The 21,334-nt window shown below is 44.9% G+C and overlaps 1 protein-coding gene across 1 annotated transcript in view; it reads left to right on the top strand.

Moving 5' to 3' along the window:
- WDR82 (WD repeat domain 82) overlaps positions 1–21,334 on the top strand; it is a 95,780-nt gene that overhangs the window by 21,938 nt on the left and 52,508 nt on the right. Inside the window, exon 2 of the mRNA XM_029599495.1 lies at positions 7,286–7,383. Within this exon, the coding sequence (XP_029455355.1) occupies positions 7,286–7,383 (98 nt within the window). The remainder of the gene's footprint in view (positions 1–7,285; positions 7,384–21,334) is intronic.

The raw sequence follows: 21,334 nt of genomic DNA, 5'->3' as shown, positions 1-21,334 counted from the left end.
TTTCTTCCCTATGACGCTGGACACCAGATCCCACCATAGCTTTGGAGCTGAGCAAGGTGCAAAAGTGCTGGACACTGGATCACTGGGCTCATGGCGAAAAAGAGGCTCCTTTAGCACATTCAAGTGCCGGTCAAGCAGGCATGTTTTGGCAATGCCATTGTAAAAGTCTTTAGCACATTCAAGTGCCGGTCAAGCAGGCATGTTTTGGCGATGCCATTGTAAAAGTCTTTGAGGCATGGACTTAACCATGCTGCGCCAGTTGGATGACTCGTTGTGCTGCTTTAAGGAGCCTCATTAGTACTCTCTACCAAAGGAGGCAAGTCCAAGGCTTCCTCACTGGAAACACCAGGAACACCAGGAACATTCCGGGTTGTAAAATTCTTTTCTAATCAGTGGGATTCTCTTTGAAGGCTACAGCCTGCTGGGGTAGTTAGTCTTCCTCAGTTAGCAATCCTTCCCCTCTGTGAACAAATTCCAGATAGAAGTCGGAGGACGAACGGGAATTAGCCCTCTCCCAGGAATTTTTCCTTCAGAGAATACAGAGGCCCCTACCTCTAATGCCATCTTCTTTGTGTGACAACATCCTTCTATCATTACTCCGTGAAAGGGTCTATGAGGATTCCCTCAGTGCCTTTTAGCCGATCTTCTCAAGCTTTTGTCCCCATCAGTAGAACTGTCTTCAGAGGTCTGGAAAATTGGGGAAAGGCTATCTAACTGTCGGGCCAATATAGTAAACCACGCAGGAGAGCCGGCAAGCGCCCGCTTTCCTGACGCACGCCTAGGCCACTCTCCTGGGTGCGTGATTCACTAAGCCAAGCTATACAAATTAGGGCCCGTGGTAAAAAGGAGGCACTAGGGACACTAGCGTGTCCCTAGCGCCTCTTTATTGACAGAAGCGGCGGCTGTCAGCCGACGCTTCATTTTACTGGCGTTGGTTGTCGAAGCCGCTGACAGCCACGGGTTCGGAAAACGGACGCTGGCAAAATTTAGCATCTGTCTTCCAACCCGCGGGCAGAAAAGCAGTTTTTTCTGCTTTTCTCTACACTTTCCTGGTGCCAGCCAAAATTAACTCCTGCCCTTTGGGCAGGCGTTAATTTCTGAAAGTAAAATGTGCGGCTTCGCTGCACATTTTACTTTCTGTATCGCGCGGGAATAACTAATAGGCTCATCAACATGCATTTGCATGTTGCGGGTGCTATTAGTTTTGGGGGGGTTGGCTGTGCGTTTTCCACGTGCTATTACCCCTTACTATATAAGGGGTAAAAATAGCGCGCCGAAAACGCGTGGCCAAACTGGGGCTAACGCTGCGCTCGGCCAAGCCCACCATACTGAATCGGCCCATGTGTCTGGAGAGAGAAAGATTCACAGTGACCCCGGTACATCACATTTACAGGGACCTGTGAGGAGAATGTGGGTCAATCCAGCCTTGTGCGCTCTGTGGCAAACTTATTTTTGCAAAGTTATGTTTTTTGGGGGACATTCCAACTGCCTCTCCAAGTGGTACAGTAGTCATTCGAGTGGGCAAAGAAGTCCAGCACCCCTCTGGGGAAGGGCACCCGGCTTCTGGATATGTTTGAGAGAGAATTCTTCTAAAGCTCCATGTTGAATGTTCATATTGTGACTTATTTGCTCTATATTTTATTTATTTATTTTGGGTTTTTATATACCGGCATTCGGGAACGCAGTCCCATCATGCTGGTTCACATAGAACAGGGGTGCATCAAAAACATAAACTAAGAACAGTGGTGCGGAAAATGCAGTTACATATAACAGGGAGATTGGAACTTGGCAGAGAAAGAAGAGAAAGGACAGGTTATTAATTCAAACATGTAAACAATAATGGAGATGGTTAATCATGGTGTAATTGGAGATAAGGATTGGCGAGGATGAGATATATTAGTTTGAGTCCGGGAATGCTTGTAAGAATATCCATGTCTTTAGTCTTTTTTTGAAGGTTGAGATGCATGTTTCTATGGACCAATACATACATGGCTGTGTCATCAACTGAAGCCCCTTATAGATTCCTTGGAAAGGGTGCACAAAAGCTATCGACGGGCTATTAAGTCTTCAGTCTTGGCGCATTGATGATTTTCTCTGGGGGACAAAGTCAGAGTAACTGTTGCCCAGATTAAGGTGCAGCACGCAGCCAAAACTATATAAAATGAGTGGAGTAGAATGTGTAAAAGTGAATCTGTTTGTACTTTTTGAAAGAGTAGTCTTACTCAACGCATAATTAAACTCTGGAATTTGTTGCAAAAGGATGTGGCAAAAGCTGTTAGTGTAGCTGAATTTAAAAAAAGGTTTGGACAAGTTCCTGGAAGAAGTCTATAAACCATTATTAAGGTGGACTTGGTAAATCCACTGTTTATCCCTGGAATCTATTGATTTTTGGGATCCTGCCAAGTACGTGTGACCTGGATTGGCCACTATTGGAAACAGGATACTGGACTTGATGGATCTCTGGTCTGACCTAGTATAGGCACATCACTCACGATGCATCTGCAGCAACTCTGGTCAGAAGCCACTCTAATAAGGGTTATTTGCCCTAGACTGGGCTCCAGTTTTTTGACAGGCCTAGGATCTCAGTCACAGTCTCTGCTGGTCTTCAGCTGTTTCTCCTCAATTGAAGGAAAGTCACCAAGGACCATTGTGTCATCCAGATTGCAGTGTGTGTGGTTATCGTTTATGCTTCTCCCACCTTCCAGTGCACCACCATTGTTTGGTCTTCAATTCAGATTCATCTTAATTGATCCAGTTTTATCTTGAGGTATAGTTACTCCTTTGGCAACTGGTGTTGGAGCCTCTTCCTTCCAAGGAGCATAGCAAGGTGTTCAATTCCAATTACTTTCTCATCTCAGAATTTGGGGGTGGGAGGGAGGCTGTTGAGGGTGAAGTTGAAGATGAAGCACTCCTCACCCCCCTGTCATCCTTTGAGGTAGACATTGGATGTACACCCTAGATCTGAAGGTCTTTCTCTGGTCTAAGGCTCTGCCCTTAGGCTGCTGGCTGACTCGAGGGCCTTCAGTTCATGATTGGTGGTAGTGGTGGCGCTTACATCACTGGAGAATATGCATCTGCCCATGCCTAACCAACTGACTGGAGACCGTACTGTCTTGGTGGGGGTCTAAGACTCTGTGAAGAAGTCTGTTCGGTTCCTTCAATCCTGAAACTTTTTAGTTTTAGCGTGGATAGATTCTGTGGGGGAAAGAGCGTTCCTCCCATCAGAAAGGAATGTCTGACTGTTGGCATTAGTTCAGAACTTGCTGAACTTAGACCATACTACTGCCTGAGCAATACTAGTTATTGTGTTTCCCGATGGTGAAAAGGCATGTAGTTTCCTGATGTGCCCAAACGTAAGAGCTCTCGCTGGATTCAGTTACATCAACTGCTTCTCACTCTGTGTTGGTTCCTTGGTAATGAAGTCTTCCCTGCAATGGTGATTAAACCCGTTGGTCCTGGAAGTGGGTTTCTCTCGTAGGGTTCTGCCTTATCAGGTATCTTTGATTCCTGCCACCTTCCAGAGCTTAGTTTTTATTATTATTTATTAATGTGATTTATATTTTATATTTTGGCACTTCAAAGCAGATTGCATTTAGGTATTGTAAATATTTCCCTATCTCCAGAGGGCTTACAATCTAATAGGGAGATTTATCAAGCTGCGATAGGACGAGAACGCATTCAACAGTGTATATGCACATAACAGCCCTTTCTTGGTGATGTGATATTTATTTATTTATTTAAAATCTTTTCTATACCGTCGCTAAGTTATATACCATCACAACGGTTTACATGTAGGCACATATTTAATGTAGGTAAAAGTGTAGTATAGTACATTCTAACAGGTGCTGTCAAAGGTTCGGTTACAATATATCATTAGACAAAATAATTTTTAGAGAAGTGGGTCATGACCGAGTGTACTGAAAGTACTTTTACGGGTAAATTTATTATACATAGTGTTATCAATATGCTAGTTGTGATGTGGGGTTCATAGACTACTCTACTGTATCGTCCTAAGTACTGTGTGTCTGTGCTTATCTGCTTATTCCTGAATAATTTCTATTCTCCCCTCTCCTTGTAAAATGCCTGTTTAAAAAGCCATGTTTTTAAACTTTTCTTAAATGCCTTGAGATCCACTTTGTAATCTGATCTCTGGAGGCATTGTGTTCCAAATTGTGGGTCCTGCTAATGGGAGTGAGTGCCGAAGTGGTGACCTGGATTGCAAACTGGTTGACGGACAGAAGACAATGCGTGATGGTAAATGGAACTTTCTCTGAAGAGAGAGCGGTTTTAAGTGGTGTACCGCAAGGATCGGTGTTGGGACCGGTCCTGTTCAATATCTTTGTGAGCGACATTGCGGAACGGATAGAAGGTAAGGTTTGTCTTTTTGCGGACGACACTAAGATCTGCAACAGAGTGGACACGCCGGAAGGAGTGGAGAGAATGAGACGGGATTTAAGGAAGCTGGAAGAGTGGTCGAAGATATGGCAGCTGAAATTCAATGCCAAGAAGTGCAAAGTCATGCATTTGGGGAGTGGAAATCCGAATGAACTGTATTCGATGGGGGGGAGGAAGGCTGATGTGCACGGAGCAGGAGAGAGACCTTGGGGTGATAGTGTCTAATGATATGAAGTCGGCGAAACAATGCGACAAGGCGATTGCAAAAGCCAGAAGAATGCTGGGATGCATAGAGAGAGGAATATCGAGTAAGAAAAGGGAAGTGATAATCCCCTTGTACAGGTCCTTGGTGAGGCCTCACCTGGAGTACTGTGTTCAATTCTGGAGACCGTATCTACAAAGAGACAAGGACAAGTTGGAAGCGGTACAGAGAAGGGCGACCAGGAAGGTGGAGGGTCTTCATCGGTTGACATACGAGGAGAGATTGAAGAATCTAAATATGTACACCCTGGAGGAAAGGAGGAGCAGGGGTGATATGATTCAAACTTTCAGATACTTGAAAAACTTTAACGATCCAAAGACAACGACAAACCTTTTCCAACAGAAAAAAATCAGCAGAACCAGAGGTCACGAGCTGAGGCTCCAAGGAGGAAGACTAAGAACCAATGTCAGGAAGAATTTCTTCACGGAGAGAGTGGTGGATGCCTGGAATGCCCTTCCGGAGGAAGTGGTGAAGTCCAAAACTGTGAAGCACTTCAAAGGGGCATGGGATAAACATTGTGAATCCATCAGGTCTAGAGGACGCATATAAAGAGCAGATAGTAAAATACTGCACGGAGCGGCAGTAGCCACAGAGGCATTCACGGAGCGGGATGCCAGTGGCCAGTGATAGGTGTCCACCTTCATGGAGCGGAAGGATGTAGGGCTGTCATCTCCCAATTAAATAAATAAGAAAAAAAAAAAACAGGGATGGGATCCATCAGGTCTAGAGGACACATATAAAGAGCAGGTAGTAAAATACTGCACGGAGCGGCAGTAGCCACAGAGGCATTCACGGAGCGGGATGCCAGTGGCCAGTGGTAGGTGTCCATATAAAGAGCAGGTAGTAAAATACTGCACGGAGCGGCAGTAGCCACAGAGGCATTCACGGAGCGGGATGCCAGTGGCCAGTGGTAGGTGTCCACCTTCATGGAGCGGAAGGATGGAGGGCTGTCATCTCCCAATTAAATAAATAAGAAAAAAAAAAAACAGGGATGGGATCCATCAGTTCTAGAGGACGCATATAAAGAGCAGGTAGTAAAACACTGCATGGAGCGGCAGTAGCCACAGAGGCATTCACGGAGCGGGATGCCAGTGGCCAGTGGTAGGTGTCCACCTTCACAGAGTAGAAGGATGAAGGGCATCCATCTCCCAATTAAAAAAAGAAAAAAACAGGGATGGGTTCATGGGCTATAGGTATTACCAATTATTAGGCTTTTCAATATTTGATGATAGTTAATGTGACTTTCAAGGCATGCTTCACTTTCGGTGCATGTCCGGCATGACTCCCTGCTTCAATGACAGGGGAAAAGAAAAACTGATACTTCACACATTTCCAGCATTGCCCTCTGCTTCATGGCAGAGAGCTATGCTGCCGCTTACCCAACTAATCAAACTTAATATTTCACTTGGAAGCAGCTCCATCACTGCTCTCTACATTAATAGTGGGGGTGAAAAGGGAATTAGAACATAAGGTTACTAAGAGCCAAGAGAAACAGTTAAGTATGAGAAAAATAAGTGTAAGGCTTGCTGGGCAGACTGGATGGACCGGTTGGTCTTCTTCTGCCGTCATTTCTATGTTTCTATGTTTCCCTCACTTGGGTTAGTCTTGCTGTTTTAACTGAAAGGATGGTTAGGAGCGCTTTATTTGCTGATAGAAGATTTCTGTGTGGGACGTGTACCCGTAATGCTGTGTTTAGCCAGTCTGATTTCTCATCATGAATTAGTTTATGGATGGTACATAGAGTTTTGTATTTAATTCTGTGTTCAATCGGTAACCAATGTAGTTCCGCTAGGGTTTCGGTTATGTGGTCTGAAATACCAATATTCAGACTCCTATTACAGTGAGCTGCTTTGCATAACGGTTGCATAGATTTTGCAGATCCATGCAAAGCAGCTTATGCATATTTAATCCTATGTAAATAAAATAACACGGCAGACTTCAAAATTTTTCAGACACATTATTTTATCTACATCTTTGGAGGAAACGCTGTTCTACCATGGGAGCACTGAGACCCTAATGTGGGTTCTGATGTTCCCATTGTAGACGTAAAGGTCCCTGCGGGCCAAAACAGTTACACCCCCCCCCCCCCCCCCCCCCAAGTTTAAAAAAAGAAAAGTCAGTGGGGGTCTTACTAGACTCTCCCTGCTTACCCCAGGGTATTTACTATGTTGTTATATTATTTTCCTGAGTGTGTATAGCAGGAGCTCTTTAAAACTCATTACATTGAGTACATTCATTAAATTAGGACAAAGACTGTCCTGTTGTTTGTTTTTTTCAGCATATGTATTTCCTCCTTTACAATCCTTTTGCTTCTCTTTGGCACATTGCTTCTGTGTTTTGGAATGTGGTGTGTGACTCTTCCAGGCAGCTAATCAATGTGCTAACAAAGTATAAGCTCTGATTCTAATACATATTTCTCTTTAAGCTGCTCTGAAGTAGATTAAACTGGCTGTGCTCTTTTATTGTTTTCGCTAACATTTATGGTTTTAGCTAGTTTTTGCTACTTTTTGCTTTAATCCCTATCTTCTTTTCTCCTTAGTTCTGTGTCTAACAGCAACATGAGTAGGACGTTAAATAGATTTTGTTTTATAACTTAAACCTGTGACTTTTTTTTTTCTTTTGCACCAGGCCGAAGAGAACGTTGTACAGTAAGAAGTATGGCGTGGACCTCATCAGATACACACATGCTGCCAATACAGTGGTCTACAGCTCCAACAAAATTGATGGTAAGAGTCAGTGGCTCCCAGTCTTGGCAGTCACTAGGAATTAAAACCAAGTTCTCAGATCAGGATTAGAAAGTGGGGTAGGTAGGGACACATTTCTGCCAGAATAACTTCTGATTTTTCTAATTTATTTAAAGAGCTTCAGGTCATGTGCTGCATTTCATCATTCTAAAAGTCTGACCTCAAAGTTATAGGAAGCTCAAATCAGACAGCCAGATATTTTCATGGCACTAACTTATGTAGAATATCTGTCAACAGTATATTTTCCATTTAATGCCTCATTTGCTAAAGATATAGTCATAACTAGTTAATATGTAATTGGTTTGTCCAGAGGTTTCCACTTAGGGAGCCTACCCGCTTATGCACTAAGCTGCAGTATTTTTTCCCAACGGGGAAAAATACTGCAGCAGCGAAAGTTCCCCACCCAGTGCACGATGGTGGCCTTGGAACCCCCTACGGAGAAGTAAGTCTCCCCCAGGATGTCTGGATAAAAACCCTGTCCTAACCCGAGGCGGCAGTAGTGCCCAATTATATAAAAAAATAAATAAAAAAAAACTTTTAAAGAAGGGTGGATGCCCCTCCCCCCCACCCAAATACCTCCCCTTTAGTGAAAACACCCAGCCTCAGAGGCCAGGACATCCCATCGTAGCCCACCCTCCAGATCCCCCTATAGCCTTAAAAACAGGCAGCGGTGGTGCACTGTGGGTCCAGAGCACTTCCTTAGCAGTTGGGCTCACAGGGGCCGTTTTCCAAATGGTACTGCCTGGACTTTGCAACTGTACCACTGATTTTAAGGTTAGAGGGGTGTCTGGGGAGAAGGAAATCTAGGGTCTCTAAGATCACCTGGGAGTTATTGGGAGTGGGCTAGGGTGATGAGACGGAGGCCTAACTTCCAAAAGCCAGGTTTTTTCACAAAAGGAGGGGGGGGGGAATCCTCTTTTCACTTTTATTTTTTTAATATTGGGCACTATGGCTGCCTCAAAAAGAGCAGCCAGGGGCTGAGATGAAGTCCATCCAGATCCCCAAGGGGTGTTAACTACTTTTGGTGGGGGCATTCGTAACACTAGGCTGCGGGTGCATTGGGATGTGCGTTAACATCTTGATCCATCTGTGGGAAGATAAGAGTTCTTATCTTTTGGTTCATATAACGTAGCTTGCAATTTTTTCAGCAAGCTGTGTTATTAGATTTACATAGGTTAGTGAACTTGGCATGGTTGCATGCTAATGAGCTAATTTAAATATGCACAATGCTGGTGCCCATTTAACGTGAGCATATCTTACCTGTTTTGAAGAGTTTACATTGGCTCCTTGTTAAATGGAGGATCTCTTAAGATACTGCTGTTAGTTTTTAAAGGTTGAATGGTAGTGCTCCTCCTAGTTTTAATGTGGCTCTGAAATTATACTGTCTATCATGAACCTTAAGATCCTCTCTAGCCAAATGCTTTTGAATGTTCCTTCTCCTAGGATTTGTTCACCTTGATGAATCTTGGGAGAGACTTTATGTTCAGGGCCCTGTTTTGTGGAACTCTCTCTCTCGAAGTCTAAAGGAAGAGTCCTCTCTGCTAAAATTTAGGAAACTCTTAATTTTCTCAGGCTTATGCTTAATGTGAAGCCAGTAGGGAGCTGATTTTATAATGTGCACTGATGTATAAGAACAGAAGGCCAGTACCGATTATAGATCAAATATGACTACAAATGTAGTCAGAGATGAGGTATTTTATTTTTAACATGTCTTGTTTGTTTTATTTATGTTTTAAGAATGTTTTTTGTAAAGCGCTTAGTAATTTTGATTTGTGGTATATAAGTTAAAAAAAAAATGCCCTAGTAAGAGAAATGGTGCTGGGAGATGGTTGCTCTCCACTGGCTATTTTGTGAGTTTCTAGGTTAAGTTTAAAATGTGGTTAACATTTAAAGCTGTGAAGGCATGTCCCTCCCCTTTCTGTCACAAAAGGTGGGGGTGGTCCATCCAGTCCGGGAATTGCACTCAGGAGATGAAAAGCACCTCAGCATCCCCTCAGTGAAAGAGGTTCGTGGAGCAAGGACAAGGCACACTCTTTTATAAGTCTTGTGCCTATGTTATGGAATCAGCTTCCTCGGAAACTGAGAGAAATGGAAGAGTAGGGTCTATTTTGGAAGGTCCTAAAACCATGGCTTTTTAGATAATACAGAACAAATGGAGAAGAAGGATGACTGACTGGTCTTTGGGAATATAGTTAGTGGTTTGGATTGGGGAAAGTTGTTAGAGGTGGGGAGCAGCAATCGTGGAATTGGTGGTTGAGTGGAGGTATTTTATAGTTTGAGCTGCTGGTTTTTGTATGTTTTTAATTTTAATTATGAATGTTATTTATGTAATCTGTTTTGCCCTTGTATTACCTGAAAAATGCAGAATATAAATTTGGAATTAAATCAACTTTATAATGTTCTAATATGAAATATCATACATATGAATGAGACAATTAGTTGGCCATACTCCACACACACATTCATTTTAGAAGAAACATACTTAGATTAACCAAATTACATAGACAACTGCCTTCTAATATAAATGGTGATATAACTCTCACCATGGGCAGATATCAGTGTAATTAATGACGTTTCCTACCTCTAAATGCAGAGCCACAGTTCTTTGGTACCTTTTTAACAGAAGTTAACTGATCTCTTGCGATTATATTAGAATAAGTCGTTTATAACGAACCCATAGTGTTACTTAACTGTTAAATAAGGCTGCAGCTGGAAAGTGAACAATGCATGTGTGTGAAATCTTTGTAATGGGATTTTCCTAGCATGTAGCAGATGGACTCCAGGACCAATGGGGTATAGTGTACTCCTATAGCAGTTGGAGACGGATCAGATTTCAATCTGTCAGCCCTAGTACAAATACCCCTGCAGGAAGTGCAGCTCTTCAGTATTTTCCGTCTCCATAGCAGTTAGGGACTATCTGCACGCTCTCACAGCGTTGGAACAAATTCAACGGAGAAAAAACCCAAATTCAGAAGAAAACTCACCTCTACAGACGAGCCCCGCTTTCCTGCGGTGATACCCTCGGGTCCCTCCCCCAGTTGAGAATTTCCAAGGTGATTTCCGTGGTCCCTCGGAGGTAAGCCTCGGTCTGGCGGCCGATCCTCAGCGGGGACCTAGCCCCTGACTTCGGGCACGGCTAAGAGGCAGCGGGTGCATCCTCGAGCACGGTGGTGAAGGTATTTGCCCTCTCCCCCCGCAGCCGGAGACTGCCCGGAACGAAACTGGGAAGTGCCGAAGACAAGGTAAGGTAGAAATCCTCTTCTAAGACTCCGGTCTCCGAGGTTCGAGGAGTCGCACAGATCACCGGCCGGGACCAGTGCCACCGGGTTGATCCGCCCTAGCAGGGCTAGGCCCCGGTTAGATCCAAGGGTCCTCCCACATGGAGACCCTCCAAGGTGGTCGCCATATTGCCCGCATGGTTGCTGTCGTCTATTTGGCCCTATTCGCCGCTCTGTTCGCCGTCGCAATCCAGGCGCACAAGGCTAGCTAGGCGCACAAAATACATGTGCGCATAAGGTTACACGCACAAGTGCCGTGCGCCTAAGATACGCGCGCATCACGCGCTTACTGGGCCGGACGCATAACTGCGACTTAGACGCACATCTGCGCACAACCTGCACACACATCTTCGATGCACCGAAGCGCATAAAGATTTATGCGCCTATATCCATGGCACCACCGGAAACGGAGCTCAAGGCCTCTGCCCAGCATGCCACATCAGAGCTGCACAAAACAAAGAGGCCAATGCCCTGTGCGTCCAGTGCAAGGAGGCCCTGTGAGATCCAGCCCAGGGCCAGTCCCACCTAGGGCAGAATAGTAGCTCCTCAATGAGTACCCCGGACCTAGCAAATTCCAGCGGGACCCCCCCTAGCTTGGACCCAGCATCTATCTCATGGGTGGAATTCTTCAAAGGCCTACACACCTTCGTTCACATGCAGACCGAGCCTCCGGCAAAACAGCCACAGCCTCCACCAGACGACCTTTATGCCCCAGGCCCCTCTAGGCCCAGACAAATGTTTCCACCACCCAGAAGTCCCACCTACGGGGACACGGACAACTCTGAAGAGGAATCAGAGCCCCTAGAACAGGGGGAACTCCCCCTGGGGACAGAGCCTCACTGGACCATGAGATGCTTCTTCACCAAGGACGAGCTCCCAGACCTGGTCACCCACAGCCTGAAGGAGCTTGCTATCCCAGGCACAAGTGCTTCAGGGGAACCTAAGACGAATCCCCTGCTAGAGGGACTTCGCCAGACCTCCCGCCATTTCCCTCTGTTACAAGCCGTCCAGCAGCTAATTGACCTGGAATGGAGTGCTCCAGAGTCCACATTCAAAGGGGGACACGCTATGGCAGCCATGTACCCTCTGGACCTGGCGGCCAAAGACCTTCTTACATGCCCAAAAGTGGATGCCATGGTCTGCGCGGTCTCAAAGCGCACCACGATCCCAGTGGAGGGAGGTGCTGCGCTCAAAGATGCTCATGACCGACGTCTGGAATCCATCCTTAAACAATCCTTTGACGTCGCCGCTATGTCCCTACAAATAGCGGCCTGCTGCACCTTGGTGATACGTGCCTGCCTATCACAGACCAGGAGCAACGCCCCTGGGGAAGCCATGGAACCAGCAGTATCATTCCTTGCGGATGCTGCTTCCGATCTGGTGCACACAGCGGCCAGAGGAGTGTCATCCACTGTGGCAGCCAGGAGGCAACTCTGGCTCCGAAGCTGGTCGGCCAATGCATCTTCCAAAATGCAACTCACAAGAATGCCTTTCAAAGGATCCCTCCTGTTCGGCAGCGAACTAGAGAAACTGGCTAACAAACGGGGCGAGTCCCCATTGCCGCGACTACCGGAAGACAGGAATAAGAAAAACCAGCAACCCTTCCCCAGGGGCAGAAGTTCACAGCGCTTCAATCCATACAGAAACTCTTATCACACGCCTCGTCCTACAGGCAGGAACCAGTCCTTTCGGAACAAGCACAACAAAAGGGGAACCAGCTTGGGCCCCGGCCCCAACCGCACCCCACAATGAGATTCGGCCGACCCATCCAAAGGAAGAAGCCATAGGAGGCAGGCTTGCCCTATTCTACCAAAGATGGGTCGAGATAAATTCGGACAAGTGGGTCCTAACCATCATTCGAGAGGGATACTTCCTGGACTTCCTCCGAACCCCTCAGGACAAGTTCGTGGAATCCCCCTGCCACGACCCCTCCAAGAGGGTGGCAGTGGAGGCTACTCTGACCAGATTACTGGCCCTAGAGGCCATAACCCCAGTGCCTCCACAACAAATAAATACTGGTCACTATTCCATTTATTTTATTGTCCTCAAGAAAGAGGGAATGTTCAGGCCCATCCTGGACCTCAAGTCGGTCAACCGTCACCTGAGGATCCCCCGCTTCCGCATGTAATAAGGGCAATACAACCGGGAGAGTTCCTCACATCCCTAGATCTGTCGGAAGCCTACCTACATATTCCGATCCACCAAGAACATCAGTGCTTCCTTCGCTTCAAAATCCTGGACCGTCACTACCGGTTCCGGGCATTACCCTTCGGGTTAGCCACAGCACCCCGGACGTTCACCAAGATCATAGTGGTGGTGGCAGCAACACTGAGGAAAGAAGGAATCCTCGTACACCCTTACCTAGACGATTGGTTGATCAGGGCGAAATCCCCAGAGGAAAGTCGCCAGGCAACCAGCAGAGTCAAGACTCTACTGGAGAGCCTCGGATGGGTGGTCAACACAAACAAGAGCTGTCTGCAACCCTCACAGACTCTAGAATACTTAGGAGTCTGATTCGACACCAAGGAAGACAAGGTCATCTTGACACCGGCGAGGAGATTAAAACTGATGAACCAGTTGCGAACCCTGCTGAGCGAACCTCGCCCCACAGCATGGGATTACCTACAAGTCCTTGGTCTCATGGCATCCACACTGGAAGTAGTACCGTGGGCACGAGCTCATATGAGGCCCCTACAGCGCTCACTCCTATCGCGATGGAGCCCACTGTCTCAGAACTACACCATACGCCTACCGCTCCCGGGCAAAGTTCAAACCCAACTATGGTGGTGGCTACAAAACAGCCACCTGAGCCAGGGAAAGAGACTATCCTCACCGACCTGGATCCTGCTCACCACGGAAGCCAGCCTACGAGGATGGGGAGCACACTGCGAAGAGCTAACCTCCCAAGGGCAGTGGAACACAGAAGAGTCGGGGTGGAACATCAATCGCCTAGAAGCCCGGGCAGTCAGACTAGCCTGCCTAGTCTGACTAGCCTGCCTAGTCTGACTTTGTCTGAGTCGGTCACAGACTCAGACAAAGCAGTCAGGGTTATGTCGGACAACGCCACAACAGTGGCCTACATCAACCATCAGGGAGGAACCAGAAGCCAACAGGTGTCTCTGGAAATAGACCCCCTAATGTCGTGGGCGGAAGGGAACCTCCAGGAGATCTCGGCCGTCCACATCGCCGGGAAAGACAACATCCCGGCAGATTACCTCAGCAGAGAGAGTCTAGACCCAGGAGAATGGAAGCTGTTGACCACAGCGTTCCAACTGATAGTGAACCGTTGGAACACCAACCATGGACCAAACCAGTCCAATGCCCAAGTACCCAGTTACTTCAGCTGCAGACGGGAACCTCCGGTTCAGACATGGCCACCGGAGACTCTGCTATACGCCATCCCACCGTAGCCCCTACACAGGGGACCGTACTTCTTGTGGCCCCGGACTGGCCAAGAAGACCATGGTACGCAGACATGCAAGATTACTGACAGGGAATCCCCTGCCACTACCTCCACACAGAGACGTGCTCCAACAGGGACCGATCCTCCACGAGGACCCAGCTCGATTCTCTCTTATGATCTGGCCATTGAGATTGCTCGCCTTAGAGCGGATACTCGGGGGCTGTAATCGACACCCTACTCCGAGCACGCAAGTTCTCCACGTCTCTAACATACATAAGGGTGTGGAAAGTATTTGAAGCCTGGTGCGAGGACCACAACATCATACCTCACTCAGTCAAAATTTCTGCGGTCTTGGAATTCCTACAGAACGGCCTACAGAAGGGATTGTCCCTCAACTCCATCAAGGTACAGGTGGCCGCATTGTCATGCTACGGCGCCAAGAACGAGGGCGGCAGCATAGCCTCTCACCCGGATGTCTCCCGCTTCCTGAAAGGAGTTAAGCACATCCGACCACCCCTAAAGTGGCCGGTACCTGTTTGGAACCTCAACCTGGGCCTGGATTTCCTAGCAGGAACCTCGTTCAGACCTCTCCATGGCCTGTCACTCCGACTATTAACATTGAAACAGCCTTCCTGCTAGCAGTCTGTTCAGCCTGTCGCATATCCGAGCTGCAAGCACTGTCCCTTCGTGAGCCGTTTCTCAGGCTCACCCCTGGAACCATCCAGCTGCGCACGGTTCCCTCGTTCCTCCCCAAAGTGGTGTCTCACTTCCACCTTAACCAGACCATCTCGCTACCATCGCCAGATGAACATAAGAACTCTGAAGAGGCCAAGAGTCTATGCCATCTCAACATTGGCAGACTCCTGGCCAGATATCTGGAAATGTCGGAATCCATACGAAAGACAGACCATCTGTTCGTCTTTCACAGCAGGAAGAAGCAAGAGGAAGGGCCTCACGAGCAACCATAGCCCGCTGGATCAAGGAAGTCATCAAGACGGCCTACGTAGAAGCAGGCAAGCCACCGCCTCTACAAATCAAGGCCCATTCTACTAGGGCCCAGGCAGTGTCCTGGGCAGAAACCAAGATGCTGTCACCCGCTGAGATCTGCAGGGCGGCGACATGGTCCTCCACCCACACCTTTTCCAGGTTTTACCGCCTGGATGACACAGTATTCGCAAGGGCAGTACTAAGTGGGTCACGGGCAGCTTCCCACCCGGTTCGAGAGTAGCTTTTATACATCCCATTGGTCCTGAGTCCATCTGCTACACGCTAGAAAATGGAGAAATTACTTACCTGATAATTTCGTTTTCCTTAGTGTAGACAGATGGACTCAGCATCCCACCACGGCTGCCGTAACTCATGGAAGCCTCGGGGGTCAGCTCCAAGAGCAAGGGAATCAAGGGTAAGCCATGCTTTCCTTCATCTAGGACATCCACTCTACCTGGTGTCGACGTTTCCCGGTTGAGGGCACTGGCGGTCTCCAGCTATAGCCAATTCAACCGATTCAAGTTAATCAAGTTATTCAAGTTATGAAGTTATGCAAATTATTCAAATTAGTCACACATATATCCACAATGCTTTTCAAGGAGAATACTGAAGAGCTGCACTTCCTGCAGGGGTATATGTACTAGGGCTGACGTCAGATTGAAATCTGATCCGTCTCCAACTGCTATCAGGAGTACACTATACCCCATTGGTCCTGAGTCCATCTGTCTACACTTAAGGAAAACGAAATTATCAAATAAGTAATTTCTCCATTTTTTTTCTTAAATTGGTGGAGTGGTGGTCCATTCTAATTTCTACTGCACCCTTCCTCCATCAGACATTTGCTATTTTTAGGGAATTAGGAGGAATAAATTCACTATACTTTTTACCTTTCAGAAGCTCTTTAATGATAAATGCCAGGCACCTATCTGTCAAAGCATTTGCTGTAAACTATTTCTGTTGCAGAAATATAATTGTAAGTTGAGACTCATCACCTGAAGCTGTTCTCTGGTTTCTTGTGCAGCTAGTAACTTGTACCATCTGAGAAAAATCTCAGAAAGAAATTAGTTGTGGCAATGGTTTGTGCCAGTGCCTTAGTCTGAGAGTTTGAAAAATAAAATTCTACTATCAATACCTCAAGTGGCCAGTGTGAGAAGGCCTCAGTTTCCTTTTCCTTGAAAAGTGTTTACGGCTTAATGGTCTTCATTTGTTTATTTATTAAGTTTTATATACCGTCACTAAGACAAGCCATCATAACATTTTTTTTTAAACTTCTAACAGGTGTGGATATTTTTCTTTTCCCTCTAATTTTTACCACAAAAACAGACAAATCTGTTGCAGTATAATGTTACCAAATTTATTTTATATGTAATATTACATGAAGTAGGTCTCACTTTGAGCAGACTCAGTAGGCGTTCCCAAATTCATTACGTGCAGCAAGGCTTATGTATTGTTTCTACATACAAAGTCATGATTTAGCAAAACATTTCAGATTGACCAATCACAGTCTCATTTCTGCATTTTATTTCAACATGTCTTACATCAGTATGTCAAAGAAAAGCATTCACAAACTACTTCAAAATTGCTTGTTGTGCATAGTGAAGGACCATTATATCACCATATGTGTAATGTCAAGCTTATGCTTATACACGTTTAAACAGGTCCCATATAATCATTGGTCCAAGTATGTAATGTGCTCGATTATTTTTAAATTTAAGTACTTTTCACTTTCATGCAATTAAAACAATTTATAGTCCAGGAATCAAGGTACTTCCCTTTCAAGCAGCTTTGACATACTTGTTCAAAGGGCATCCAAAGACAAGACCCAACATAGCATTATGTTCGGAGTTCTTTGTCAGGGGTCTAAGCAGCACTTATTGGTACTTCTCTGGTTAATTTGCAAAGCATCTGTTTCTGTGTAAAACGGAAAATCCAAACATCCATTCAGTTTGCATTACAAGCAATTTTGAAGTAGTTTGTGAATGCTTTTCTTTGACATATTTACTGAAGATACATTCGCAAGTTGTCTTGTTTATTACAGTGATTTGCAATTTTATTTTGTCATCATTAGTCAACAGGTCAGCATGGCCTGAATTATAATTATAATTATCTACAAGGACAGCACATGTATTATCTTTTATTTTCTACCAAATATAATTAATTCTTTAACCTTGATATAGTTATAGTTTGCATAAACCCATAGTCTCATTATCTTTTATCTCGTCCATGGAGTCAGTAAGTCTAACAGTACAGCCTTGAGCAAGTTTTGCAACAGCTATTGCATATCTTTATTTTCATTATAATCTAAAAATGGTTAGTGTCCAATTGGGAAACCTCGACTTTGGCTCCATAGTTCTTGCAAACATAGCAAAAACTAAGTATAATTTTAAAAAATATTATTATGCCAGTATAAGCTGGACAGAGAAGTACAACTTATTTTTAATTTCCTCAAGTTTCAGATAAAAATAATTCTCAGATTTTTTCTTTTAAAAATTGAAATTTTAATGTATGCTGTGCTTCCAGTCATATAAGTGGTACTTCCAAATTAGTGTGCATAGAACTTGACATCTATATACATAGATGAAACCACTTCCAACAGTTCAGCTGTGGTTTCTTCTGAAAAAAGCCTCTCCCTTTCAGTGCGTTTGATTTTTCTTAGCAGAGCCAGTAAGTGAGACAGAAAATTTTCATAAGAGTTGAAGGAAAAATTCAGAATTTATTCGCCTAAGAGGTAGAATCAATCTGACTTTTCATGGCTGAGGGTTCTAGGTCTCTAATTGTGTCTGTTCAGCATCCAGTACAGCAAGAGGTCTAAATTCAGATCAGACATCCATAATACCAAAAAGAAATAGAAAAGTGCAATATAAAAGCAAACAAGTAAATTCACCAAAAAGAGAAATGTCATAAGATTGTGGATTTTGCAGCTTTGTGCTTGTACTTTTCACTGGCTCTCCTTTTACAAAACCTCTTTTGAAACAAATAGGAAAATGAAAAGCTTTTGTGTTCTCACAAGAGAACTTGAATCTCTTCCTCTAGTGAATGGGAAGTATCCTGCTACTTACAACGTTTGGTTCTGAATAATGAGACTATGTCCTTCATCAAAACACCCTTTAAAACTTGAAGTCTGTGAGATTTGGTTTCCTTTATCTGTTTCACAGCAAAAAATACCAAGTTCCTTACATACAGCTGTTTTCCTGGAAATACTTCCTGTGGATGAGGAAATTTTTGGATGGTGAGTTTGCCTGCCTCCGGGTTGAGGTAGTAGTTTGTACAGTTTGAGGGTCTATGATACCACCCCGGTACTGGAGATAACTGTACAGGCCACTGCCTTGCCTGGGACAGAGCACATGCTACCAGAAAAGTCAGCAGATCTGTCACCGGGAGCTGGAGCAGAGATATGAAGGTAACATGTGACTGTGGCACTCTTCTCTAAGAAGGTAATGGAGCAGATGTACTAAAGGAACTGAAAAGCTTGGTAAATTTTTTTTTAGGTGCACTGAGACCATTCTACATTTTGAGGTTCATTTTCAGTATGTCATAAGCTGCTGCTTTTGGCTTTTGTTTGTGTTTGCGCTGCTTGTAAGGTGAGATTTCTTAATTGTATTTCTGAGATCTGTTGCCATCTTGTCAGTCAAACTTCCATGACATGAGATGTTAGTCTCTAGTCGATGTTTTTTTTTTCTTCTTTTTTTTTTTTTTAATTTATATTTTATTAAGATTTTAAACAAATTACATGCAAAAATCTAGGAAATTGTTTTAAGTGCAAGAATAACAATAAAGCAAATATATTTAAACTCCTTTTTACACCAAAACTGTAGTCCCCGTCATGGGAGGATAATTCAAGAAATACCCACATAGGCAAAAAGAAAATTGTAATACTTACAGAAAAAAATAATATACATCTTTCTAAGCAGTTTAACGCCTCAACTTTGTTCTTTATTAACCAGGAAGGTTTCAAGATGAGCGGGCTCCTGAAATATAAACTTATTTTTTTGGTAAATAACTGAACATTTGCATGGGAATTTTAAAAAGAAAACTGCACCAAGGGATAAAACCCTTGGTTTCAGAAACAGGAATTGTTTTCTCCTTAATTGGGTACATCGAGACACATCAGGAAATAATTTGATTTTTTGTCTGCAAAAAAGGGAATCTTTATTTTTGAAATATTTCTGCTGTATCAGGTTTTGATCCTGTTCACTGCAGAATGAAACCAATAGAGTTGTTTTAAGAGGTAGATCATCTATAGATGCCTCTAAGAATGAAGTCAAATTAGGCGATTCCTGTTGCACAACATCTAGTTCTTCCTCACTCTCTTGAGGCATTATCCTGGTTTTAGGTATATAATAAATTTTTGATATATTTTTTTTCTACTGTTGAAATAGATAAAACTTCCACAAGATATATTTTAAGCAACTCAAATGCGGATAATAATCTAGAGACACTATTTTCATTTTCTAGATTTTCCATTTGTCTATGTATTACCAAACTATCTTTTATAAAGGAATTATTAGCCATTTGCAATGTAGACAATTGAACAGTTAATGTCTTATAAGATTCTTCTAATTGAGTTAATCGAGTATCATGTTTCTCAGTAACATTCTTAATTTCAGTAGAAGTTTTACTATTCTGAGTAATAGAACTAGACAGTTTTTTGCATATTTATAAGTACCCTCCACACATCTCCCAATGTTACATTTTGAGGATCAATGGGTTCTGGAATCAAATTTACATCCTGAGACAATTCTTGTAAGTCCTGAGATCCAGAACCCACGTGTAACCCCAAATTCTCTATATTCCCAGTTAAACTGGGCTGTATAGAGCTAGTTGTTTCCACAGGTCCCTGTGTCAAATATTGGGAGCTAGCTCTGGGCACATCCATCTGCGCTTGAGGTGACTGCAAAAGGCTCGGACTCTCTGGGGTTCTGGACGAAAAGGAAATTTCTGGTATAAAACTTCTGGCAAATTGACTTACCCTTCTGGCCACATGTGAATCCATGGGTCCCCTTATCGCTGACACAACCGGAGATGAAGTCCAAACTTTAGTTTTCCTTTTCCTACACATAAATAGATAGGAAAGAAAAGGGAAACAATTTTTAGGAAGGGGTGTGCCGCTTTGGCGCGCGGCTTTGGCAGTGTGCCAGCGACTGCGCGCCACACCTCTCCCGAATTTATCCGGTGGTCAGGCCCTGGCTGATGACGTCACCGGGGTCAGATTGTGGGTGAGTCACGCGGTTTCCTGGGCTCAGATAGAGGAGCCCCGACACAGTCCTTCAGCCTGCCTCTCCAGCGAGAGGCTTCTCTCACCAGACTCCTCCGCTAGTCCTTTTTTTCTAACCTCTACTACAATGCTGTCTGCTTAGCAAAAAAAAAAAATCAGACAGCATTGAGTTAGGATACTAAACTGAACTTGATTATGATTTGCAGTGCAATAAAAAGAATTCCCTGTACGTACCAGGATCAGTCCAGACCGCTAGGTTGTGTCTCCCTTCCAGCAGATGGAGTCAGAGAGAAAAAAGCTGAAAGGCACCCCCTCTTACACTGGTGTGCCACCTGCGATCCATCAATATTTCTCTGACTCCAGCAGATAAGGGTGACAGAACCTGCGGTCCTGATCCTTTAAAAAGAAAACAGAGGAAACTAGAAATTATAAGACCTAAGGGTTTTTGTTTCTACCAGTGGCTAAATCAAGCTGTTTAAAAAAAAAAAAAAAGTAGTTAGTTTTCTTTCTGGAGGTGAGCAGACTCAGTCCTCCCAAGGCTGCGGCCTTGGTTGAGGCACAGCTAGGATTAGATACCCTGTTAGCCGTTTTCCGGTGGGCCGGTCCCTCCCCCTTGCACCCTGAGACGACATAATTCCTCTGGGGGGCTGCCTGTGCCGCGATTGAGGTCCCAGGGGCGTTTTTTCCCATGGGTGCTTGCGTGTCAGTGTTTAAAAAAAAAAGTAAAAAGTTATTTTTCTACTGTGCGCACAGGTTTCCCGGGGCTCCGGCGGGGCGACTTTCCCCAATTTTTTCGCCCTCATACTCGCTCCCTCTCCGCTGGTATGCCGCAGGGTTCAGCGTATTCAGCATGCGGTGAGCCAGTGGCGCGGCTCTCCTGCGATGGCCTTTGTACACGGTGCCTCCCGGGAGGGGAAGGACCTTTGGGGAGCAGCAGCGGGTTGTTTTCAGCGCCCTCCCGTGGCACAGGAAGGAATTCGCGCCTCGGCCTGCCCCATCCCCGTCTAGCGCAGGAACAGTGGCCATTTTGCCTCTACCACGCTCCAGTGT

This window comes from Rhinatrema bivittatum, chromosome 4 (assembly GCF_901001135.1).
Source record: "Rhinatrema bivittatum chromosome 4, aRhiBiv1.1, whole genome shotgun sequence".
Classification (NCBI taxonomy): domain Eukaryota; kingdom Metazoa; phylum Chordata; class Amphibia; order Gymnophiona; family Rhinatrematidae; genus Rhinatrema; species Rhinatrema bivittatum.
Note: the sequence above shows the minus strand (reverse complement) of the source record. Positions and strands in the feature narration are given on the sequence as shown.